The 25,715-nt window shown below is 40.8% G+C and overlaps 1 protein-coding gene across 22 annotated transcripts in view; it reads right to left on the reverse strand.

Annotated features, from left to right (window-relative positions):
* PICALM (phosphatidylinositol binding clathrin assembly protein) overlaps positions 1-25,715 on the reverse strand; it is a 119,333-nt gene that overhangs the window by 63,332 nt on the left and 30,286 nt on the right. For 21 of the 22 annotated variants that reach the window (XR_012157972.2, XR_013635580.1, XM_073336461.1 and 18 more), the window contains 7 exons: positions 18,405-18,480; positions 13,334-13,436; positions 8,590-8,683; positions 7,913-8,024; positions 5,242-5,348; positions 3,671-3,712; positions 1,876-1,961 (listed from right to left, as the gene is read on the reverse strand). Coding sequence is in view for 20 of the 22 variants with exons in the window: in XM_073336461.1 (XP_073192562.1) it covers positions 1,876-1,961; positions 3,671-3,712; positions 5,242-5,348; positions 7,913-8,024; positions 8,590-8,683; positions 13,334-13,436; positions 18,405-18,480 (620 nt within the window). In the remaining 2 variants the exon portion in view is untranslated. Of the gene's footprint in view, positions 1-891; positions 1,188-1,875; positions 1,962-3,670; positions 3,713-5,241; positions 5,349-7,912; positions 8,025-8,589; positions 8,684-13,333; positions 13,437-18,404; positions 18,481-25,715 lie in introns of those variants that run through there. The other variant, XM_073336518.2, reaches the window with a different exon arrangement.

A 25,715-nucleotide genomic window follows, 5' to 3' on the forward strand; every position in this document is an offset into this window, starting at 1 on the left:
ATGGCTGGTAAAATAAGCTATGCTGGAGGGAACGTATATTCCTTTTTTGTGTCTTTTGGTAACTTAAGGTTTTGCCTAGAGGGATTCTCTATGTTTTGAATCTGATCACCCTGTAAGGTATTTACCATCCTGATTTTATAGAGGTGATTCTTTTACCTTTTCTTTAATTAAAATTCTTCTTTTAAGAACCTGATAGATTTTTCATTGTTCTTAAGATCCAAGGGTTTGGGTCTGTGTTCACCTGTACCAACTGGTGAGCATTATTATCAAGCCTTCCCCAGGAAAGGGGGTGAAGGGCTTAGGCAGGGGGATATTTTGGGAAAGACATCTCCAAGTGGTCTCTTTCCCTGTTCTTTGTTTAAAACGCTTGGTGGTGGCAGCATACTGTTCAAGGACAAGGCAAAGTTTGTACCTTGGGAAATTTTTTAACCTAAGCTTGTAAGAATAAGCTTAGGGGGTCTTTCATGCGGGTCCCCACATCTGTACCCTACAGTTCAGAGTGGGGAAGGAACCTTGACAGGGTGCAACAAGGACCAGCAGCAGTGCCGCGTGAAAGCCAATGAACTGCAGCAGACATACCAGAAAGCCAGTGAGGTCTAGTCGATCGGGTGCTGAGCTGCAGACCTGCTGCTTTTACATCAAGCTTTTTGCCATACTTGGCCAACACCCCATCACCACCCTGCATACCACCATGGATACTTTCAAGGACCCCGAGTTACAGGCCCCTGCTGTGACCAGCAAGGAGGGGTAAAGGAACAGGTGAGCCAGGGGTGGGGCTGGGGGGGTGAGCCAGGACTTGTTTTTGACTCCACTGAAATCTAGTCAGTCCCAGCAGGCGAGCCAGATACAGGAAAAAGAACCTTGGGTGAGTATGTAAATGCATTTTCCATAACAATGATGGCACCACCAAATTAGCAAGACACAGCTAGCAACTTTTACTTAATTTATTTGCACTAGAAGAGGTACTGGAACAACAAAAAGAGAGTTGTTATCTGCTTTTCATTCCCCTCTAGAGTTAGGCAGGGCAGTTTGTTTATGTACACAGGGATGACCCTTGAATCCTGAGAGATGTTGATGAAACTTCCACAGAAGTACACAGCAATCCTCTATCGAAAGTTTTAGGGATGGCAGCCTTATTTCTTCCTCCATGGAAGGACACTTTCCCTCAGCGATTACTGCAATGGGGCCTGCAGAAATTAACAGGCTACTGGCATAAGAGGACGGAGCTCATCTGATAACCCTTGTGTCTGTCTGTCCAAATTCAACAAACAGCCGTTCCATTCCACCCTCCACCCCTTTGGCAAATTTTCTCCCATGGCTTCACAGATATTATGCAGGACACAACAGGCAACTATAATCAAGGGGATATTTTTCACACAGATCAATCCAACGAGTAAACAATGCCAGGGACACTTCAATCTATCAAAAGCACATTCAGCTATCACTGTGCACCTGCTCAGTCCGCAGCTGAATCTTTCCTTGCTGCTGTCAAGGTGGCTGGCATACGGCTTCATGAGCCAGGGGAGCTAAGGGGTCAGCTGGGGAGTTAAGAAGGAAAGAAGCAGATGCAGGGAGCCAAGTATGCACACAGACAAGCAATATAGTAACTACAGCAGCTGTCTGCTGATGTAACTTGAATTGGCAAGCTTTGTAGTGTAGACATGGCCTGAGACTGGAAAGCTTTACGTTGTTTAACCAACAAATACTACGCAGTCAACAGCACCAAATACATCAACTGTTTCAGTACTGCAACAGCAACATGATGTTCATTTCAACACAACCCATACAGACTATTTCAGGATGGGAATTTCAAAGTAAGGAACCTAACATTTGATTCTTAACACAACTGTATAAGAGGACAAAAGGCAGATATACCTGCTTGCAGCTGTGGAGTCTTTGATTTTCTTTCCCTCTAAAGAGGCTAAATGTTGTTCCAAAGCATCAAGAAGACTGCTTGGTGCCTGCAAAAGGGCAGTGAGGGCATAGATATGAAAAATCCAAGACAAAACCAGGCACCAGCTAAAAAAAATAAAAAAGAAAGGTATGATCCTGTCACCACAGTGCCAGAGAATGCAACTGAGGGTAACCGGACATGGTCTACAGCTCAAAATATTGACATCACAGTATTTTGGCACTAAGAACATAATAAATTGAGAAAAGTATTTTATATTATCAAGTGGTACAATATCATCCACTACTATGCCAGTTCTATTAATCATGAGTAGGCCCCTACCAAATTCATAGTCCATTTTGGTCACTTTGATGGTCATAGGATTTTAAAATAATAAATTTAACGATTTTCAGATTTTTAAATCTGAAAATTTCACAGTATTGTAACTGTAGGGGTCCTGACCCCAAAAGGGATAGTGGGGGCATTGCAAAGTTATTGTAGGTGGGGTCATGGTATTGACACCCCTACTTCTGCACTGCTGCTGGCAGCAGCACTGCCTTCACATTTGGGCCGCCCGAGAATGGCATCTACTGGCTGGGAGCCCAGCTCTGAAGGCAGAGTCGCCGCCAGCAGCAGCCCAGAAGTAAGGATGGCATGGCATGGCATTGCCATCCTGACTTCTGTGCTGCTGCCTGCAGAGCTGGGCCCTCGGCCAGCAGCCACCACTCTCCAGCCACCAAGCTCTGAGGGCAGCACAGAAGTAAAGATGGCAATACCATGAACCCCCTACAGTAACCTTGCAAACCCCACCGCATGACCCTCTTTTGGGTTGGGACCCCCAGTTTGAGAAACACTCATCTCCCCTGTAAAATCTGTGTAGTACATGGTAATAGTACATACAAGATCAGATTTCACGGTGGAGACCAGATTTCCTGGTCCGTGACACATTTTTCATGGCCATGAATTTGGTAGGGTCCCTCTCATGATTGCTCCTATCAAAAAAAAGAAAAGGAGTACTTGTGGCACCTTAGAGACTAACCAATTTATTTGAGCATGAGCTTTCGTGAGCTGTAGCTGTAGCTCACGAAAGCTCATGCTCAAATAAATTGGTTAGTCTCTAAGGTGCCACAAGTACTCCTTTTCTTTTTGCGAATACAGACTAACACGGCTGTTACTCTGAAACCTATCAAAAAAGAAATCCATGAAAATGTTGGAAAATAAACAAAGAAAACAGACAATTGAAATGAGTAGTCTGTGCCAACTGAGATTAAAAAGGAAGCTGTACACATCTGAAGCAATACACACACATATATATACACAAACTGAAAGTCTTAACAAGTAATTAAATGGCACTTTGAAGCCTTCTGCTTAGAGTAGCCACCTTGCTAAGGGATCTCATTTGTGAAAGCTGCATTAGGTGAGCCTCTGCTACAAACAGATCAGTTTCCATCATACTTTAAAATTGGTTTTAAACATAGGAATTTCATGTTTATTCAAATATTTGATTTTAATTCTCTATTTTCTGCTCTCAAGATGACATTAATTTGATAATTGTAATATATTGCAACTGTAATTAGTTTGCATTTTCATACATTTCATCGTGGAATTTGTGAGTGAGAGACTTTCTGGTTAGAGTTCAATTTCGTCATGACTCATCTAATAATTTAAGAATATGGTGATAATGTATGCAAGAAAACCAATACATGACTCCACATTTTTCTGAACATGCAAAGAAAGAAAAAGAAAGATGTATGCACATATGCATAACAGTTTATGTACCTGAGAAAGATCTGGTATGTCTCCTCTGTCAATTCCAACTTGCTGTAACAAAACAGATTTATAAGCTTTAGAACTGACTACTGTTTATTTAAAGATTACTTGTTAAAAAGCAGAAATCACATTAACATGATGTCATGCAAGAAAAGAAAAAATCCCCTATACTCTTTTTAGTTTATATAATTTGAGCTCTAGTAAATTTTTAGATTAAAATAGATGTAAAAAAAATCAAAGGAAACATATGTAAAATATATGTATATGTTTGGCTGTAGTGAGTTTAAAACGTTATCAAACCTAACCTAAGGAGGTGGTAGAATCTCCTTCCTTAGAAGTTTTTAACGTCAGGCTTGACAAAGCCCTGGCTGGGATGATTTAATTGGGGATTGGTCCTGCTTTGAGCAGGGGGTTGGACTAGATGACCTCCTGAGGTCCCTTCCAACCCTGATATTCTATGATTCTAAGTTTGGAGTGCCCTTCCTGATGGTCCACAGGAGAGATTTTGAGAATCAAGCAGGTGATGGTTTGTGTTAGAGAAATGCTCTCATGAATCTCCGTTCCTTACAAAGTAGTTTATAGAATGTAAGCATTGAGAACTACTGACACAGTATGTAGTTGGAAGTACAAAAATAGTATATTGCATTGATACAGCCCCTTTTACCCTCCAAGTTCCAGATCACTCTACAAGCTATACAACATAGACATCTTAACTCAACAGCCATCTCTGTTGTAAAACATCATATGGGTTTCACAGTGCAGACTGACACTACACAACAATTTAGAACCGTAAAGTGATAAGTACCAAATCCGACAAACTGCAGCAGGGAGAATTTTAGATAGGCAGAACATAATTATCCTTTCTGGAATTTGACCAGGACACTTAGATTAGCACTCTACTGCTCAGACTGAAATCTCTTCTGAAGGACATTAGTTCAGCAAAGCTTCAGAAGAATGCATGCTACAACCCACTGAACCAACAAGAAAAAACAAAAAAAAATGCACTGCATGCAACAGAAGTTTTTAGATGCTGTAAAACTCCTTGTGAAATCCCCTATTATCAGCTTCAGCCATTGCTTTCTGATTTAATGTTGATCCTCAAATTCTTTCATCTCTCAAGTTTGACATAGCAGAATTGTTGGTGCAAAACAAAAAAAAGAGCTAGACATGTCTCAGAAAGAAAAAGACCACCACACACACACTTTTCTTCTTCCGAATTTTACTTTTTAAAGAAGACTAAGCGGAGCATATTTTGTGTGTGTATACAAGCTAACATGCAATTTCTCCCTGGACCACAGTAGCTACTAGCCTCTTATACAGTAGGAGATTTATATATTTATTCTTGTATCCTCTTCTCAGCAAAGAACAGCTACTTCTCAGCAAAGAACTGTTGAAAAATGTATTTCTTTCAATATGCAGGCCCTTAATGAGCTGGTCCCCTTCGTATTAAACTCTGATAAAATGCTCCTTGATAGACATTAAATCTGCCAAATGGAAAGGAAACGTAGCTGCTTTATCAGAGTTAAGTATTTTATAAACTGTTTGAGCATGAAGGCAATTCTGGCCCAGTTAAGATTTACCTCTGCAACTTTGAGAAACTCGGAGATCCTTGTCATTCTAGTGAGGAACTTCTTATATATGTCAAGGCCTTCTTTGCACTGGTTTTTTTTCATGTCAAAGTATTTTTCTGAAAATGGGAAAAGTATTCAAGTCACGTAAGAAATAAATATACTGTATATATTTTAAACATGTACAAGTAACTATAATGCAAGACAAAAGTTACTTCACTCGTCACTGTGAAAAAGGAAGTATCTGCAGCCTTGTTTCTTCACTTTTCAACATTAATGGTGGAGGCAACTATGATGCCGCATGAGAGGGGGAAGAGCAGGCAACATTAATATTGATGTCAATGCTTATGCTGGCCAAGACAAAGACAAAATTAAATGATTTTTGTACATTTTCCCTCTCTCCGACACTTGATGTTTTTGGTTCAATCTCCAAAAATGTTTTAACATGGTTAGAGATTTTAGTACATGTATCTGTATCTGGAAATCCCAATGCCAAGCCACAAGGTTATCTGACAAACATAAAAAGTTGGTCAAATAGGTGGAGTTACTAAGCAGGCTGTTTACAGAGACAACTGTAACAATGAACACACATTAACTTCCTCCCACCAGTTAAAAAAACTAAAGTGGGTGTGGCAGAATTGAAGCTGCTTTGTAATTTCTGAATACTGATGTTGACCTGGTTACTGGGATTTTTACTCTGCAAACACTTGTGGGTTGCTAGGGACAATGCTTGAACTGTTAGCTTTGAAGATTTTACCCTACTTCCCAGCCAACCTGAGAAACCAGTTTTGGACTAGAAAGGCCAAAGCCCAGGAACACAGGAAAAAAAACCATGCCAGTTAAAAAAGGCTTGTTCCCTCAAGATAAAACAGAGTTTGGGGGAGCCAGAATGAGACCAACATACTGGGGTTCCTGAAGAAGTTAGATCTGCCTAGTTTACTACCAGGAATAAGATGCTAAAATAAGTCATTCCTTTTAACTTAAATTTTAATATTACTTACAGGTTTAAGTTCCTCTGTCCCTCCAGTGTTTTGGCACATGAAAAGATATAAGTAATTCTGCTTTTAAGGCATACTCAATATATAGGGCCCTACCAAATTCATGGTCCATTTTGGTCAATTTCACAGTCATAGGATTAAAAAAATCGTAAGTTTCATGATTTTAGCTATTTAAATCTGAAATTTCATGGTGTCATAATTGTAGGGATCTTGACCCAAAAAGGAGTTGCAAGGTTATTGTGGTGGTTGCAAGGTTATTGTGTGTGTGGTGGGGGGGGGGGGGAGGGAGGAGGAGGAGAGGGGTCGTGTTACAGTACTGCCACCCTTTCTTCTGTGCTGCTGCTGGCAGCGGTGCTGCCTTCAGAGCTGGGCAGCAGTGGCTGCTGGCTGGGAGCCCAGCTCTGAAAGCAGCGTAGTGCAGAAATAAGGATGGCACGGTATGGTATTGCCATCCTTACTTCTGCACCGCTGCCTGCAGAGCTTGGCCCTCAGTCAGCAGCCACCACTCTCTGACCACCCAGCTCTGAAGGCAGCAGTGCAGAAATAAGGATCTCATGGTATGGCATTGCCATTATTACTTCTGTGCTGTTGCTAGCGGGCGCCTGGCCAACAGCCACTGCTCTCTGGCCACCCAGCTCTGGAGTCAGTGCAGAAGTAATGGTGGCAACACCATGACTCCCGCCCCCCACAACTCCCTTTTGGGTGAGGACCACCAATTTAAGAAATGCTGGTCTCCCCCGTGAAATCTGTAAAGCACACAAAAAACAGATTTTATGGGGGGAGACCAGATTTCACGGCCCGTGACACATTTTTCATGGCCATGAATTTGGTAGGTCCCTATCTACGTGATAGATGACGGGTCAGCAACCTTTCAGAAGTGGTGTGCCGAGTCTTCATTTATTCATTCTAATTTAAGGTTTCACGTGCCCGTAATACATTTTAACATTTTCATAAGGTCTCTTTCTAGGAGTTTATAATATATAACTAAACTATTGTTGTATGTAAAGTAAATAAGGTTTTTAAAATGTTTAAGAAGCTTCATTTAAAAATTAAATTAAGATGCAGAGCCCCCCGGACCGGTGGCCAGGACCCAGGCAGTGTGAGTGCCACTGAAAATCAGCTCACATGCCACCTTCGGAACACTTGCCTACCCGTGATAGATCATGCTATCGTTGAGAGCAGGTACTCGTTTCACAGGGATGAGCAACAACATAAAAACCTTCACAGCCAGCCAAATATCCAAATATAATACATACAAAAGATTATAAACACCGTTAGAATTAAGTTCTAACTATGGAAGCTAAACTCTCTATGCTTCTTTAACAATTATCACAGTGGAGAAAAAACTGTCAATTTTCCTATTTGATTTTGAGTCGAGGTTCTCGGTGACAGGAGGAAAACCAGTTCAAGGAAAAATAATTTTCTATGCCAAAAATTCTTGGACTTTGTTTTTAGGAAACTGCATACTTTGGATTACATGTAAGGAAAGTACTAACAAGGCAAAAGAATCCTTGGCAATAAAGCTGTCCCAAAAAACTGAAGATTTTTTTAAAGCAGTACATGAAGATAGAATGTTTTGCCTTATTCTTTAAAGATCCAAACAGCTGTAAATTCTGAAAAAATTTATATACCCTTGTTTACTGAAAACACAAACAACTAATTCTGCAGAGTAGAGTAATATTTACCCAGAAGGTTAATAATTCCTTCATTATAAGCTGCAAAGAGTCTAATGGCATCTTTGAAGAGAAGCATGAAGGCAGCATTTATTACACCATTTGTAAGCTCATTGCTATTGACCTAGGGAGATTAGAAAAGAAAGTTAGCTCATCTGGATTGACATTTTATCAGAAAACTTCCAATTAATAATTACATTTCAATATTCTACCCAAAGACATGCTTTCCATTAGCAAATGTACTGTCTATAGAACATGGCAGCATTCCAAGTTAAACGGAACTTCTATCAGCATCAAAGATGACAAGTTAAATAATCAAAGAAAAGCAGGTCAACAAAAATACATAACTAATATATCACATATTTAGAGGGGCCAAAAGAATAATTAGAGTAAATTTTGTTTATTTAAAAAACTTACTGAATGCATGTACTCCTAAATGAACATTAATGAAGTGCTTGTCTTATTAGGCCATCAGTACTTCAGGTTAAGCATACCAGGCAATGTTCCAGGTATATTTTGCTCTTCAAACAAACTATATTAGACTGGACACAACAAGTTAAAAATATGGAAGGAAATTTTACTTTGTACATATTGCATCACTTGTTTTCATAGCTTGTGAAAAGCTGTGGGGGAAAAGTCCAGCTGTGTTAATTGACAGTGTCTCTGATGTGTGAAGAAATTAAACTTACATTGAAGTCAAGAAGTGCATCCATCTGATTTTGTATAATTGGTACAGTTTTAAGGAGTTTTTCTGTGTTCATTGTCCTCATGACTCCATCAGCCCTATTATGCAAACAGAAAACAGAAAACAAACCACCAGTTGGATTATGAAAGAATATTTTTATTAGGAATATGAAACACTGGAGCATATGAAACAGATCAAAAGAACAGCAATGCTAGAGGCAGCATATTCAGACGACTGAAGTAAGTAACGGGAATGCCTTGTAATATTCAATTTGTCTGGCCAAAAGAATGGCAATGATTGTCCAGAAGAGCAACATCCAGCTCTCCTTGGCCAGAAGACAGCACACCTGTTACGGGGTCTTCAAGGACTGATCTTTATTCTCCGAGACCAACAGAAATAGCCATGCTCAGAACTATTACAATGTGATCTATGATGCAAGAGGTGGCTATAGAAGTATTAGCAGCATTTTAAAAAGCTTGTTTCAAAGACAAATTTTAAAAAATGCTAAAAAACTCTTTTCAAATTAGCTTTTGAAACCTATTTCTGAAACAGAAATTGCCTACACTTTTCTAATTGCCTAAATGTTGTTTCAATTGTAAATCTAGGGTTATTAGTGAAACGTAAAACAGCAGTCAAATCAGTGTGACAAGATCTTTTAAAGCTTGTCTCTCTCACCAACAGAAACTGCTTCAATGAAAGATACTACCTCACCCACCTTGTCTCGCTAACATCTTTTAAAAGCATTCATAAAATGTAGGATTATAAATACACTGTCTGGAAATCTGAAGTTACAGGAACACTGAACAAGATCTTACAATTATACTTGACAAGTTTTTTTAAATAAAATAATTGGATTTTTTTTTTTAAAAGAGAATGTCAGTTATCTGTGTCTATTTAACTTTCATTTGGTTGACATTTTAAACTAGATACCCAGAGAAGACACAAAGGCTAAGAGAAAAAGAAGGTGCCCTAGGAGGAAACTAACAACAAAAATTGATAGTAAACATTTGCTTTCTACACTACACGGACTTAAAAACAACATTCACTTTATGTAAAAAGGCTTGATACCAAAGTCAAAACTTCTACCTCTTATAACCTCTCGCTTGTTCAAACTAAAAATCAGAATCCACTGGACTCTCTGTAGCACAAAAGGCTGAGGATTATTACAGCTGGAAAAAGCCAAACATGTCAAGGAACAAACACCAGCAATAACTTTCTCCTATTAACAGAATTCCTTACAATTAAAAACAGTCCTTTTGCCTGTTGGTCAGGTGGTGAAAGAATGGTTAACTACCCTACAGTAGATGTGCTTCTTCAAGAGGGGTGTCCACAAGGATCACACTCTTGGTGCACCTGGACCCCAGGTGGACATGGGTGGGTTCTTTTTGCTAGTAGTGTGTGTTGGGGCCACAGCTGCACCCTAGATATTCTTGCCCACCCCAAGGGCATAAAAGACAGATCAGGATCAATCGTCCCTCAGTTCCTTCACCAATACAGAATCTCAGAGGAGTACAACTTTGCAGTAATGGGGAAGGAGAGCAGGTCATGGAATCCACGTAGACAACATCTCTAAGAACCACAGTTGCTGTAAGTAACCATTCTCTCCAAGTAATTGTCTATAGGGATTCCACCTTAATACCATTAGATCAAGTGTATGACGTTTAGCTTTCCCAGGGTGTGAGCCAGACTTGTGGAAGAAAACTGGGAGATGAATAAACTTGTTCATCTGAAACATGAAAAAAACTTTGGGCAGGAACATGGGATGAGGCCTTTTCTTATGGAACCCTAAATAAGGGAGATCCGCCCTGAGTGCCTGAATCTTCCCTACCCTTCGAGCTGATATAATGGCAGTCTTCATTGGTAGGTTATACAGGGAACAAGTTGCTAAGAGCTCAAATGTGGGGGACCCTGAATCCTGCTGCATTGAGGACCCAGAAGGAGGGGGAGCACAAGCTGGGGGAGAAACATTAATAATGCACTCAAGGAATCTAGCCAGTGTAGAGCGAGAAAATACACTGCAATCCTGGAAAGAAAGGTGATTTGCAGATACTGCTACTAGATGAAGCATTATGGAACAAACCAAGTCCACATTGTTTCAGGACTAGTGTATAGTCCAATATTGCTGAATGGGTGTTGTTGAGGGAAGACAGCTGGTGACAAGATGCCCAAATAGAAAGCCTCTTTCATTTATGAAGCTAGATTAGTCTAGTTGAGGCTTTCCTGTTTTGGAACAGGATATTCTAAATTTCAGATCCACAGATTCTTTTGGGGGATGTCAGTTATATCTGACAGTCTAGATCATGGCTAACCAAAATGGGTCCAGCTGTAGAATTTGATGGTTCTCAAGGCTATTGGGCATCAAAGGCAAAGTGACTGCGGGCTACACTGAGAGGTTCACCAGATCTGAATGCCAGAATTGCCTGGCCCCATCAGGGCGGTCATGATTATCAATCATGCATCTTGTCTCAGCTACCTCATGACTCTCTGTAATATGGGAGTTGGAAGAAAGACATATCTCAGGCCTGCCATCAGGGGATGAGAAAGACATATGACAGGGAGCCTGCACTGGAAACTTCCGTGGAGCAGAATACTTGGCATTTCTTATTCTGGTCTGTTTGGATATCCCCCCTTGGGAAAGACGCTCTGCAACACTGGACTCTTGACCAGTCACCTGTGGTTGTCTGAGAACTGTCTGTTGAAGTGATCTGCTAGTGAGCTCTGAACACCTGAAAGATGCAGGGCCAGTGGCATGGTCCAGTGATGAATACACTAAGCCTAGAGCCAAATGGCCTCCTTGCAGAGTGGAGATGACCTAACCTCTCTGTCTGTTGACATAATGCATAGTTGTGGTGCTATATCAGCCCTGGAATAGCAGATCCGTGCAGTTGAGACAGGATGCTTTGCATGTGAAGCGGATGGCTCAGTTCCAGGACATTTATGTGCAGATGAGCTCCAGGAAGGGACCACAGGCCCTAAGTTACAAAGTGATCTAGATGAGCCTCCCATCCCTGGGTGCAGACATGTGTCAGAGTTTTAGTTGGTAGAGGTGCAGAGAAAAGTACTACGTTGCACACCTGCAATGGGTCTTCCGCAGTTAATGTGGACAGGACTTCTTGTGGAATCCTGACCAACATGGCTATATGGGGATCTGCTGCATAGATGCACTGATTTCAACTGCCCTTTCCTGGAGACTAGGCAAAGTCTGGCAAGCTGTCTCAGAAGTATGAGGCTGTATGTCCCAGAAGTCTGAGTCATGGTCTTACTGATGTCTTTGAGAGAGCTTGTAGCTGATCAGGTCCACTATGGTTTGGAGTCTTCTGGAAGATAAGCTCTTGCTGACACTGCTTCTATGAGCTCTAAGCTTTGAAATAAAAGTAAGTGTGGGTATTTCTCCACTGATTTTGAGGCCCTATGTGGCAAAGAGCTTTAAGATCACCTACAGAGGTGATACTCCCTGGATCAATCCATTATCGAGGTAAGGGTAGACCTGGATTCCTTGCCTCCTTAAGCGAGCTGCTACCACTGCCAAGTACTTAGTAAACACTCTTGGGAAGACCAGTATCACCATCCCGAGTTTGAAATGATGAACAAACCCGTTGAGACAAATGCCCAGAATGGGACACCAATCTTTTTTTCTCTTTGGTATGGAGAGTTCACAATCAGGGGATTTTATTCCCATTACTTTAAGAAGAGAGTCCATCTCTTGCTTCAATAGTATCTCGGGGGATAAGGTGGCTGAAGAATGCAGGTGGATGCCTAACAAGCATGAAAGGTTAGTAAAAGGAGTAATAAAAATTCTCTTTTTAAGGCATATAGGCAAACAAAGTTAACTACTTAACAGCTACATTAACTATTCACTATCACCAACTATAACACAGTCACAGAGAAGCAGGACGACACTGCAAGGGTTCCTTCTTGCTGCTGCAGGAAGTAGAAACTGAGGGATGGCTGGTCCCACCCTTTATACCACTGGTGGGGGTGGGGGCAAAAAGACATCTGGGGCACAGGGTTGGCCCCAGCAAGTACTGTTGACCAAAAGAACCAGATCTTGTGTCAATAGGGAACATGAGCACCAAGAGCAGAATCCATGTGAACATTCACTTGAAGCATGGTTAATTTATTGCTTCAACTACATTAGAGCCACCATGGCTTTAACGTATGCCATATCTAAAGCAGTTGCTTAACCAGCAGTTAGCCACTGTATGTCATAGATACATAAATTGATCAGGTGTCTTCCCCCACTCCCCATCCCATAAAAGGCATGATGGTCATTCTGTGTAATTACCATTATACACAGTACATTATAGTACTATGGACTGTACAAACAGCCACTTTGAGAGTGGCATGAAGAAGGAACAGACAGTACAGCAAGATATTTCACATAAATGCCCATCTCCATAATCTTCTCAAATGAGAAGTGTAGTTAAACACCAATGGTGCCAAACACAAGACAGCTTTCTGGCATATCAAGAAACATTTTATTGGCCAGATTAGGTAGCTACCACCAGTTGCTTCAATCCAATGCACAGACTGATTTCCGTTTCATTTTTTTCAAAAGACAGTGCTCCCCAAAATTTCTGAAGACACATTACAACTCAACTGCACTGACATTTTTGGTGCATAATGCACAGAGTATATTGATCAATACCAGTGAAAAGATAACCAACTTGGTTATCTGAGAACAGCTTGTTAGTATGTACTGCAAGCCACATCTTAAAGATAAGAAAAATAAAAACTACAGTTCTTACCCTCTTTTTACTTTGGTGAAGTCAAAAGCCACTTGTCTGTAAGAAACTGCTTTTTCATTCAGATACCTACTATACCGTCTGATAAATGTGGACATGTCATACCCTAAAAGAGAAAAGGTTTCAACAGCTTATCTTTCCTCCAGTCAATTTTTATACAAAACCAATTATTCTGACTAGGCAATAAGATACACACTTGTAAACAAAAACAATCTATAAATTTTCCCTTAATCCACCAATATATAAAAAACTGTTACAAAAGACTGATGTCCATTTTTTTTGGCACATTTAAAAATATTGTGGTGTTAAGAGCTATACACTGTACAGCACATACCCTGAAAAATCTCTATATATTATGTGGCAAATATCTAGAGATGTCACAATACCGTGTAATTTCCTTTATCATCTGAAGTAAACGATCTCCTGGAAGTCAGTGAACAGATTAAGTATTTTTACATAAATTTGTGGCTCCTAGCATAGAAAGTGCCTATATATGCTTATTGATTTATTTGTTGTAAGATTTCTTAATTAGCATACATATATGTACAAAAGTATTATGTTTTCAGAGCCAATCTCAAAGTCCATACATACTCTTTTAAAAGTTAATACAGCAAAATGCACTGAACTAAATTGACATTAATAAGTGGGGGTTTGCACACGCAAATATTGTAGGATTAGACTGACGTATCTTAATTACATCCAAAAATATTTCCTATGGGTGCAGGCCAAGAAATCCTATCCTCTGCTTTATTCCCCAGAGGAAACACTGGAGTTAGATGGTAAAGGTCTCTTTTCATATTCTATACCAGTCTCCCCTTGAAAATTAAGTCTCAACTTGACAGTTTTGAGTCATTTACCACAATGAAAACTGCTGTCCACAGCCATCAGCAAGAATATGTATATTATACTACAATTATGGCAAAACAAAATTGAAGCAGCTATATAAAGTGCAAAGTTGGAGACAAAATGGCAATTTCAGTACACGCAAATGAATAACTTTTTAAGAATGGCTCCAAGCATGAACAGAATTACATGCAGCAGTGGGGAAACCTGGGAATAGGGACCAGTATCTGTTTCTTGCCCGACACCTACTTTAAACAAAGAGACATCTGACTGAAACAATTACAGTTTCAAGCAATTGGTCCCTACTACAGCATGTACAGGAGTTCATTTAGTTTTTGCTCTTTTATTTTCAAAAAGAAAAGGAGTACTTGTGGCACCTTAGAGACTAACCAATTCATTTGAGCATAAGCTTTCATGAGCTACAAATCACTTAATCGGATGCATTCAGTGGAAAATATAGTGAGGAGATTTATATACACACAGAACATGAAAAAATGGGTGTTATCATACACACTGTAAGGAGAGTGATCACTTAAGATGAGCTAATACCAGCAGGAGAGCGGGGCAGGCGGGGGGGGACCTTTTGTAGTGATAATCAAGGTGGGCCATTTCCAGCAGTTAACAAGACTGTCTGAGGAACGGTGGGGGGAATAAACATGGGGAAATAGTTTTACTTTGTGTAATGACCCATCCACTCCCAGTCTTTATTCAACCCTAAGTTAATTGTATCCAGTTTGCAAATTAATTCCAATTCAGCAGTCTCTCATTAGAGTCTGTTTTTGAAGTCTTTTTGTTGTAATATTGCGACTTTTAGGTCTGTAATTGAGTGACCAGAGAGACTGAAGTGTTCTCCGACTGGTTTATTAATGTTATAATTCTTGACATCTGATCTGTGTCCATTTATTCTTTTACGTAGAGACTGTCCAGTATGACCAATGTACATGGCAGAGGGGCATTGCTGGCACATGATGGCATATATTACATTGGTGGATGTGCAGGTGAACGAGCCTCTGATAGTGTGGCTGATGTGATTAGGCCCTATGATGGTGTCCCCTGAACAGATATGTGGACACAGTTGGCAGCGGGCTTTGTTGCAAGGATAGGTTCCTGAGTTAGTGGTTCTGTTGTGTGGTGTGTGGTTGCTGGTGAGCATTTGCTTCAGGTTGGGGGGCTGTCTGTAAGCAAGGACTGGCCTGTCTCCCAAGATTTGTGAGAGTGATGGGTCATCCTTCAGGATAGGATGTATATCCTTGATGATGCGTTGGAGAGGTTTGAGTTGGGGGCTGAAGGTGATGGCTAGTGGCGTTCTGTTATTTTCTTTGTTGGGCCTGTCCTGTAGCAGGTGACTTGAGGGTACTCTTCTGGCTCTGTCAATTTGTTTCTTCACTTCAGCAGGTGGGTATTGTAGTTGTAAGAATGCTTGATAGAGATTTTGTAGGTGTTTGTCTCTGTCTGAGGGGATGGAGCAAATGCGGTTGTATAGTAGAGCTTGGCTATAGATAGATGATGGATCGTGTGGTGTGGTCTGGGTGAAAGCTGGAGGCATGTGGGTAGGAATAGCGGTCAGTAGGTTTCCGGTATAGGGTGGTGTTTATGTGACTATCGCTTATTAGCACCGTAGTGTCCAGGAAGTCAATCTCTTGTGTGGACTGGTCCAGGCTGAGTAGCACATAGAATACCCCAAGATCCATAAACCTGGAAATCCTGGACGCCCCATCATCTCAGGCATTGGCACCCTGACAGCAGGATTGTCTGGCTATGTAGACTCCCTCCTCACGCCCTATGCTACCAGCACTCCCAGCTATCTTCGAGACACCACTGACTTCCTGAGGAAACTACAATCCATTGGTGATCTTCCTGAAAACACCATCCTGGCCACTATGGATGTAGAAGCCCACCAACATTCCACACAAAGATGGACTACAAGCCGTCAGGAACACTATCCCCGATAATGTCATGGTAAACCTGGTGGCTGAACTTTGTGACTTTGTCCTCACCCACAACTATTTCACATTTGGGGACAATGTATACCTTCAAATCAGCGGCACTGCTATGGGTACTCGCATGGCCCTACAGTATGCCAGCATTTTTATGGCTGACTTAGAACAACACTTCCTCAGTTCTCGTCCCCTAATGCCCTTACTCTACTTGCGCTATATTGATGACATCTTCATCATCTGGACCCATGGAAAAGAAGCCCTTGAGGAATTCCACCATGATTTCAACAATTTCCATCCCACCATTAACCTCATCCTGGACCAGTCCACACAAGAGATCCACTTCCTGGACACTACAGTGCTTATAAGCGATGGTCATAGGCAGCTCTCCAACACCACTTTCCCCCGCACTGTTCCTCAGACGTTCTTGTTAACTGCTGGGGAGGTTTAGATTGGATATTAGGAAAAACTTTTTCACTAAGAGGGTGGTGAAACACTGGAATGCGTTACCTAGGGAGGTGGTAGAATCTCCTTCCTTAGAGGTTTTTAAGGTCAGGCTTGACAAAGCCCTGGCTGGGATGATTTAACTGGGAATTGGTCCTGCTTTGAGCAGGGGGTTGGACTAGATGACCTTCTGGGGTCCCTTCCAACCCTGATATTCTATGATTCTATGATTCTATCACTACAAAAGGTTTTTTCCCTCCCCACCCGCCCCGCTCTCCTGCTGGTAATAGCTCATCTTAAGTGATCACTCTCCTTACAGTGTGTATGATAACACCCATTTTTTCATGTTCTGTGTGTATATAAATCTCCTCACTGTATTTTCCACTGAATGCATCCGATGAAGTGAGCTGTAGCTCACGAAAGTTTATGCTCAAATAAACTGGTTAGTCTCTAAGGTGCCACAAGTACTCCTTTTCTTTTGGCGAATACAGACTAACACGGCTGCTATTCTGAAACCTCTTTTATTTTGTTATACTTCTCCCAGCCTTGCAGAATACATGAAAAGTGAGTAGCTCAGGCACAAAGATGTATTTGCCTACCCTTTACCATGACAATGGATAGCTTACAAATATTATTTCCTTGTTAAAAATTTTATTTACCCCTTCCTTACAAGGAGGCAAGTAGAATTTTGCAAGATATAATTCAATCATTCAATAATAATAAATAATAATAATAAAAGGAGGACCCCAGTGTGTGAGATAGTAGCTGTGAAGTTTTTGGTGTAGAGCAGCGGTTCTCAAACTTTGGGTCAGGACCCCGAAGTGGGTCATGATCCCTTTTGAATGGGGTCGCCAGGATTGGCTTAGACTTGCTGGGCCCCAGGGCTGAAGCCTGACTCCCACTGCCCGGGGCCAAAGCTAAAGCCTGAGGGCTTAAGCCCTGGGTGGTGGGGCTCAGGTTGCAAGCCCCCTACCTGGGGCTGAAGCCTTTGAGCTTCAGTTTTGGCCCCCTGCCCAGAGCAGTGAGGTTCAGGCTTTGGCCCCCTCTCCCACCCGGGCAGGCTCAGGCTTCGGTCCCCACTCCTGGGGTTGTGAAGTAATTTTTGTTGTCAGAAGGGGATTGCAGTGCAATGAAGTTTGAGAACCCCTGGCAGAGAGAATACAATATAGTCTGATCTGATCAAATCGTTATCTTTGGAGCATGACCTGTCTCTTACTATATACTTGTACAGTGCTTAACACAATGGGATTCCAATCTCAGCTGGACCTCTATGAAACAATAATATTAATTTTTAAACTGATTTCTTCCCTGGTAGAATTGATTTCTTCAGACCTGGAAACTGAAAATTTTATTTCATATTTATTCATTTAATTAACCCTACATAGGCATAGGAGGAGGCTGGATGACCATCAATTTAAATAAAAATTAAGTGCTATTGGTCTTTTTGTTTCAACTAGTACCAGCCAGCATCAAGAACTATCTCCTGCCCCATGATGAAACTGGAATACATTGTGGGAGTTTTAACCTCTCATTTTATCTTGTATTGGCTGTTGTTGGAAACTGGTTCAGAACTAGAATAAATAGCATGACTAAAAATCACACCTATGCAAGATAAAAAATTATATCTATTCTTTTCATGTGGCAGTATTTTCTACAATGCCACAAATGCTAGTCAGCTGGAAGATTATGAATGACATCCACAGAAGTGTTCTAAAATAAAGAATTTCACTTCTTGGAATGATATGCAATTTTTTAACAACAGAAGAGAGGCAGTTCACCACAACTTGTGAAAATAAAGTATTCACTATTCCCTAAAATACCATGTTAGATTTTAAATGAAGATACCTTACCTTGCAATCCACTTTTGTCTAGGAAATTGCTCAAATTAAACAGTGTGTTTCTGGAAGCTAGATACTGGATAAAACGCTAGATGGAGAAAAAAAAGATTTTGAATCAATAAGAAGTTATTGCTCTGCTGGAATCTTATTTAATCCTGCACTTAAACAGTTTATATAACTCAGAGCTATCAAACTTCCAAAAAATTTGTAGCGTAATTTGCAAACAACACAAACAACCCACACACTTCTGGGCAAAGCTGTCAGTGGAGGAATACAGGGTTTAACTACTATTTTAACTGGTATTGGTGAAGGATTGAAGGACCCTTTGCTCTAAACTAGAATTAGCCACACGAGGACAAACTTCTCATACAGGCATTAAAATTAGATACAAGGCAGTAAAATTTGGCATAATTACAACTTTTCTTCTTCAAACATACCCTATTTGTAGAACCTTTCTGCACAGCTAGCAGCAATGTTTTGAGCTACATACACGCAAAGAGATACACTGAACGCAAATCAATTTCAAGTTAGGATAACTGATGGCATGTAACCATCAGTTTGACAAGTTGCCTTCCAACTTGCAGACAATTTCTCCTTTACTTACAAAGTAAACCTTGCAATTCTAATGCCAATCTAATTTTATGAAGATTACGAGGCTAACAATATTCCTTATGATGGAACTTTTTGGTAACTAGAAATGACAATTCGAAGATAAAAAGACCACTTGATCCTATTTTTTTAGGAGTTTCAATGCTAGGCTCGGATCAAAACTTCTAAACAAAGATTGTAGAGCATCCTGCAAGAAACTTGAAAAAAAATCAACTTTGGTTTCAACGTCCTTGTGGTCTGCTCCAATTTAGTGTTGGCTATCGAACAGTTTTGTGATTCTTTGGTTCACATTGCATTGGTTTCATGAAGTACGTATTTGAGGTCTGATTTTCAAAGACACTGAGCACCTGCAGCTTGCATTCACATTATTTGGAGTTGAGAGCTCAGCACCTCTCAAAATCAGGCCTTTAGTTACTACAAATAGCAAAAGTGTACATCTTAACAATAAATAATCCTATGCTTGCCTACTTTAATGAGAGTGAATTAGCAGTAAATGTATTGCAGACATGAACTCTTCAGACAAAATCCCCCTCCCCCACATACACGTCAGATGCTCTGACATGTACTGGCAGAAAACTATACTATTTTTCTACCAGATCAAATTAGCAGTAGTCACGCTATGAAATGTAAACTTTTCAACTGAAAATGAGCGTCTGTAGCATTCATTACTTAGACATAAGCATGTTGCTCTGCCATAGCTGAAAAAAGGGACATTGTGCACATTGTGGTTGGGGCAGGCTAGGGATCAGACCTCTGTAGAACTCTTTTTTTTAATATCTGTTTTATGGTGTTCGGTGTGCATCCACAGGCAAGGTCTCTTTCAAAACTTCTTAATCAGTTACTGCTCACATGTGGTGGCTTCAAGGACTGATTGTAGTACAAAGGCTTTCTTCACCTATACTGCCTACATCAACACTTCGGTGTAGGATTCATACAAGGTTCATGCACTTGGAAACATTCAGGGCACACCCGGAGTGTTGTGTAGGAGCAGTGCGCACACAGCTCCTCTCAAGGGCATGAACCTTGGAATCTCGCCTAGATGACATGAACCGTGGGAAGCCTCCCAGGACTGGGCTCAAGGCCCGAGAGCAAGGAATGCGGTAGATAGAAATTGGTAAATAAGAATGTTAAACAAAACCAGTGTATTCCTTTTATCTGTTGGAGAATGTAATGCGCGGGGGGAGAGAAAGAATAAAGGAGAGGGTGGAAAGCTGACAGGACCAGTCCGTTGGCAGACCAGCCTGTTTGCTTGCTTAAAGCTTTGTGCTGTCTTGTATTTGAACTGCAACACTTTGGCATTTGTAATCAAGCTATCAGTAGATTACCAGGAAATAATGTCTACCTGTACTAAGAAGTGAACTAGGAGTTCTTGACCAGCTTTACCTTTAGTTCCCTGTACACTCAGGTTAAATTTAAGGTATTGAATGTTATCTAATTTAATTACCTTTAAATATAATTATGGGATTTTATTTAAGAGATATTCAGCAGCATGAAGATTTACTATTAATACTACATAAAGATTATTATTCATATTAAATAAATTCAGGAACCTAAAGGAGAAATTTTCTTATCAATTCAGGTTTCACCCTGTCTAGTCTATCTCATACTTTAGGAATTGCATGTCTAACCAAAACCAGTATTTGGCCTTCTATGTTGAAGATTACATTTTCTTTATTTCAATTAAAAACATTTTAGAAGAGCAATTTTAGTGTACTCTTCATGGATTATAAATCATATTTCAGAGGATGAGAGAGACAGGCAATTTCATTTCCCTTCGTTCCCCCTCAAACCATGGTGGTGGTAATTCTCATCAGTAAAGAAACCTCTTTCCAAGCCTTCTAAGCAGCCACATGGCTTTTCGTACTTGTATAAAAAACTCTCTCAACGCTACATTCTAGCCTGCACAGGATTCTCTTGAGGGGAAACTCTCCAGAAGTTGTGAAATACTTGCTTAATCCAGTGTACTGCTATTCTAATGAGCCTTTCAACATTTGTTTAGGATTAAATACTGTTAAATCCCTACTGGGCACATGCATGCTTCAGAGTCCCTTTGAAAAAAGGAAGAGTTTTTTGCTAGCCAGTAAGAAGGGTTGCTATGCAAAGAATTCTGAATACTGACTGACTCAGCCCTATTTTTAATTACTTTAGAAGTTTTCCGATGTATAAAGAGTGAAGAGGAGAGCTAGGTGAAGAATGGTCATTCCATTTTGTGGAGATCCTGGGAAGTTTATGAGGAGGGCTGAAGAGGAAGTGGGCAGGTAAGCCCCCAAGAAACCTGCCTTGTTTCTGGCAGAATTTCACTGATATTGAACCATATCTGTGAAACGTTTCCATTTCAACAGATTAACAAAAAAGTTTTGTCAACAACCTGTAGTGACGAGGCATCAGGATTTGGCGAGAGCTGAACAACTTGCATGTATGGGAACAAATTTATTTCCTCTTCCTCCCTACTGGTCTGAGTAAGGGTATTACCTACTACACATATTACAAATGTCTTCCTGAAAGTCATCTATCACATAATTTTTCCTTATGTGCTAACTTTAGAAGAAATGAGTTGGGCAGAAAAGCCAGTGCCACTGGAAAAATTAATTTTGAATCAGCAGTTTAGTGAATTTTCAAAACAAGAGTCTTGCTAAACGGGATTCAGGGCCTGGAAGAAGTTACATCCTTATTGTAATCTCTAGTTTTATCCATTGCAGCTAATTATACAGCCCAAGGATGACATGAATTCATTCATAGGGTAAAGATCTTTATAACTAATGCCCTGTCGCAGGTATGTGCATAAAATGAATGCTAAATCTTGCACTGAGTATTTCTGCCTCTGAAAACGGATCCCCGAGAACTGATACAACAATTAATACATACTAGTGCTGCGTTTTGCTAAGCTATATGTGGGGAGACAGAGGTTATCACCGGATGGTATGGGTCTTTTTCCCCCTTAGTTCACTTACAAAAAGCCAAGAGTTATATCTGAAAATACCACTGTAACCTAAATCATCATGCAGAGTATGGTTATATGGACATTGTATTGGGTTCCAAATATACAATGCATCAGATAACTAAAACAGAAAAATTCTGTTCTCAGCTGAAGTGACTGATTTTTCATAGCTTGGGACAGGGAGGGGAGGAGTGATAGCCTTTTACATTCCAAGCCCGGGCCAACTGAATCTCCATTGAAGTTCCAACGATTAGACCACTTTCAACACTCTAACATGACAAGTAGTGTGCCTGGGAGTAGAATTTGTTTTTGAAAATTCCTGCTGGTCTAACTTTAAAAAACTGATGTTTACAAAAGGGTGAGGAAAAAACAGGAAATAGTTTAAATCATAGCTAATGAGCAAAAATAGCTGCATTTTCTTCTCTCCCTAGGACACTCTTCACAAAATCCACAGAATTGGAACCCATACATGGAAAATTTGATATCAATGATTGAGTCATTGATTCTTGCTCACATGAATCAGCTTACACTGTGTGACCCATGACAACTCAATGCCAACTGGCAATGGGGTTACAATAATATCTTGATTCTGGTAAGTACATTCTCGTTCATCAAAGAATGCCATGTGAGGTTTTAAATGAAAACAATGGTCACATTAGTCATTACTATTGTTGTGAAATGTACACACAAACGCTATATATGTATACTGAAAATATGGTCTTAAAGAGTCTGTATCACAGCAGAAGTGGAGAAACAGGTTTCCTGCCAGACAAAAGATGTTTATTCACCTGTTGGCATGTAAATTAAGCACTGTAGGCTAACACAATGGTGGCCAATTTACATACAAGGTCAACAGAAATATCAAGTCAAAAAGAAATCATACAGAGGTGGAAGGCAACCTTATCTTGAGATACACTTCAAAGGTTTGCTGGACTATCTGGGGAACAGAGAAGACACCCTGTGATCCCGGACCTAGGAAGTAAAAGGGCAGTTCATTTACATTCATGAAACCAGTCTTAGTTGAAATGCTGCAGAGGACACTTAGGGTAAGAAAAACTTCTTTAGACAAGAGGTTAGCCTCTTAAGTCAAGTCTAGTCTCTAGAAAGCGTGTTATGATTTTGTTTTATAGGTAACCTTTTGCTTCCGTTACCCTTACTACCTCTTAAATCTTGGATAATAAAAACTTATTATTGTTTTCACTATAAATGTATCTCAGTGCTGTGATATTAAACAAGAAGTTGATCCTGAGTTGAATCATACAAGCTGGTGTAAGCACTGTTCCTTTGGGGACAGCAGATGTGGCATTTCTGTGAGCCTTAAGTGGAAAAGAGGCTGGACACTACAGGGAACACTTCAAGAAGACTTGAGTACTGGGTATACCAATTGTTAACCTGCATGGAAAAATAAGAGCTGGCATAACCCAGAGGAGATTGTTTGGATGGCTAACAAGCTGGTAGTATCAGGGAGCTAACATCCAATTAAGCACAAGCAAATCTCCTTCATGCTGAAGGCTGGGGGTAACAAGGTGACTCTCAGCCCTGGGTACCCCAAGAACTATCACAAACTGATTGCCAAATCAGGGATGGGAAAGAATTTTCTTTCCCAGCATATTGGCAGGGACTAGTAGGGAGGAAAGAGCTTCTCATCTTCTCTGCCCACACTGAGCAAAGATCATTTGCTCGGCTCAGCTGGAACTATCCCACATACATTTCCTTGAAATTCTAAATGCCAGGGTGCAGGAGGAGAGATAAGAGCCTGCGGATTTCAGTCCTTCCCATCTTTTATTTATATTTTCTCCATTAGACTGAATTTATCATTGCTCATTTCATACTTTAACTGTGCAAATACATGTACAAACCCTTTATAGAGGGATCTGAATAGTCAAACATTATGGGCTCACAGTAGATCAGGGGTGGGCAAACTACAGCTCGCACGTTGCATCTGGTCCACCAGCCATTTTAATCTGGCCCTCGGGCGCTCTAGCCAGGGAGCAGGGTCAGGGGCCACAGTGCGCAGCTCCCAGAAGTAGTGGCATGTCTCCCCCCTCCAGCTCCTACACATAGGGGCAGCCAGGGGGCTCTGCTCCGCACTGCCCTAAGCGCCGCCCCCCACAGCTCCCATTGGCCAGGAACTGCGGCCAATGGGAGCTGCAGGGGCGGCACATATGGACAAGGCAGCGCGCAGCAGAGCCATCAGGCTGCACCTCCACGTATGAGCTGGAGAGGGAACATGCCACTGCTTCCGGGAGCTGCTTGAGGTAAGCACTGCCCAGAGCCTGCACCCTGACCTCCTCCCGCACACCAACCCCCTGCCCCAGCCCTGATCCCCCTCCTACCATCCAAACCCGTCAGTCCCAGCCCCGAGCACACTCCTACACCCCAAACCCCTCATCCACAGCCCCATCCCAGAGCCTGTAGCCCCAGAAGGAGCCTTCACCCCCACACCTCCATGCACCGCACCTGTCCCAGCCTGGAAGCCCCTCCTGCACCCTGAACTCCTCATTTCTGACCTCACCCCGGAGTCCACACCCCCTGCTGTACCCCAATTCCAATTTCATGAGCATTCATGGCCTGCCATACAATTTCTATACCAGATGTGGCCCTCAAGCCAAAAAGTTTGCCCACCCCTGCAGTAGATCCAGAACAGTTTTCAATTCACATTCTGACTCAGTTAGGTTTGGTCTACACTGTTCAAGGCTTTGAAAAATTTTGCAGCCTGAGAACCGTAGTTAAGTCAGTCAAACCCCTGATATTGATGTCGCTAGATTGACAGAAGAATTTTTCCACTGACCTACTTACCACCTCTCAGAGAGATGGCTTAAGTACAATCAACAGAAAAACCTTTAGTCAACACAGAAAGCTTCTACACTACGGCGCTCCAACGGCTCAGCGGCAGTGCTGAAGCAGTTGTAGAATAAGCATGTCCTTAATATCTGAGGGTCTTTCCATTCCTGTGCAGATACAAATGGAACCAAAGAGTAGCACTAATAGCTTTGTAGAATCCCATGAAAAGTCAGAAGGTATTTTTCTATTTTTTCCTTATGACAAACATATACTATGAACTGTATGAGAAATTTCATTTCAATTGTTTCAATGTAAAAGAAATCTGACTGAATATGAAGGGGAATCTGAATATTGCCCATACCATACATATTATATATCATGTATGGATTATATACAATAGCCACTTTTCAAAATTAATTTTTAAAATTCAAAAATGGTGGATTAAGAAAAAAGGCTTCAAAATGTCTACTGTGCTATAGATCAACAGATCTAAAATTTTAAGTTTTTTTTTAAATGTAGAAAGTCTACAAGCCACAGTTCATTTGGGTTAAGCATCTTAAAAAATAGCGCTGTATCATGGAAACACCACAAGACTTATTTTGTAAAGGGTTTGTGGAGAATTGAGGGTATGCAGCAGGATGGAGCTTACTACTTTTTTTTTTAAAATCAGCTGATTTTGGGCTGTTAGCTCATATTTAATTGATTGCAAACTTAACGTTAATTATGGGTGCCTACTGCTCACATGTAAACAGTCTTCATATTTTTAAATCAAATATAAATACAAAGATTGTTGGTCCCCAACTAAGAAGTCTGGAAAAAACATACAATTTACAAACCATTCTGACTATACAGAAAACACCTGTTTTGTCAGATGCCTGACTAAGTGACCTAGTAAGTCTCTTTCATTTTCGGCTCTTATGATCCTACGTCATACTTGGGTTATTTCTCTGAATTTTTTTTTAAACAATAATAAAAACAAGACTGGCATAGAA

This window comes from Lepidochelys kempii, chromosome 1 (genome assembly GCF_965140285.1).
Source record: "Lepidochelys kempii isolate rLepKem1 chromosome 1, rLepKem1.hap1, whole genome shotgun sequence".
Taxonomy (NCBI): domain Eukaryota; kingdom Metazoa; phylum Chordata; order Testudines; family Cheloniidae; genus Lepidochelys; species Lepidochelys kempii.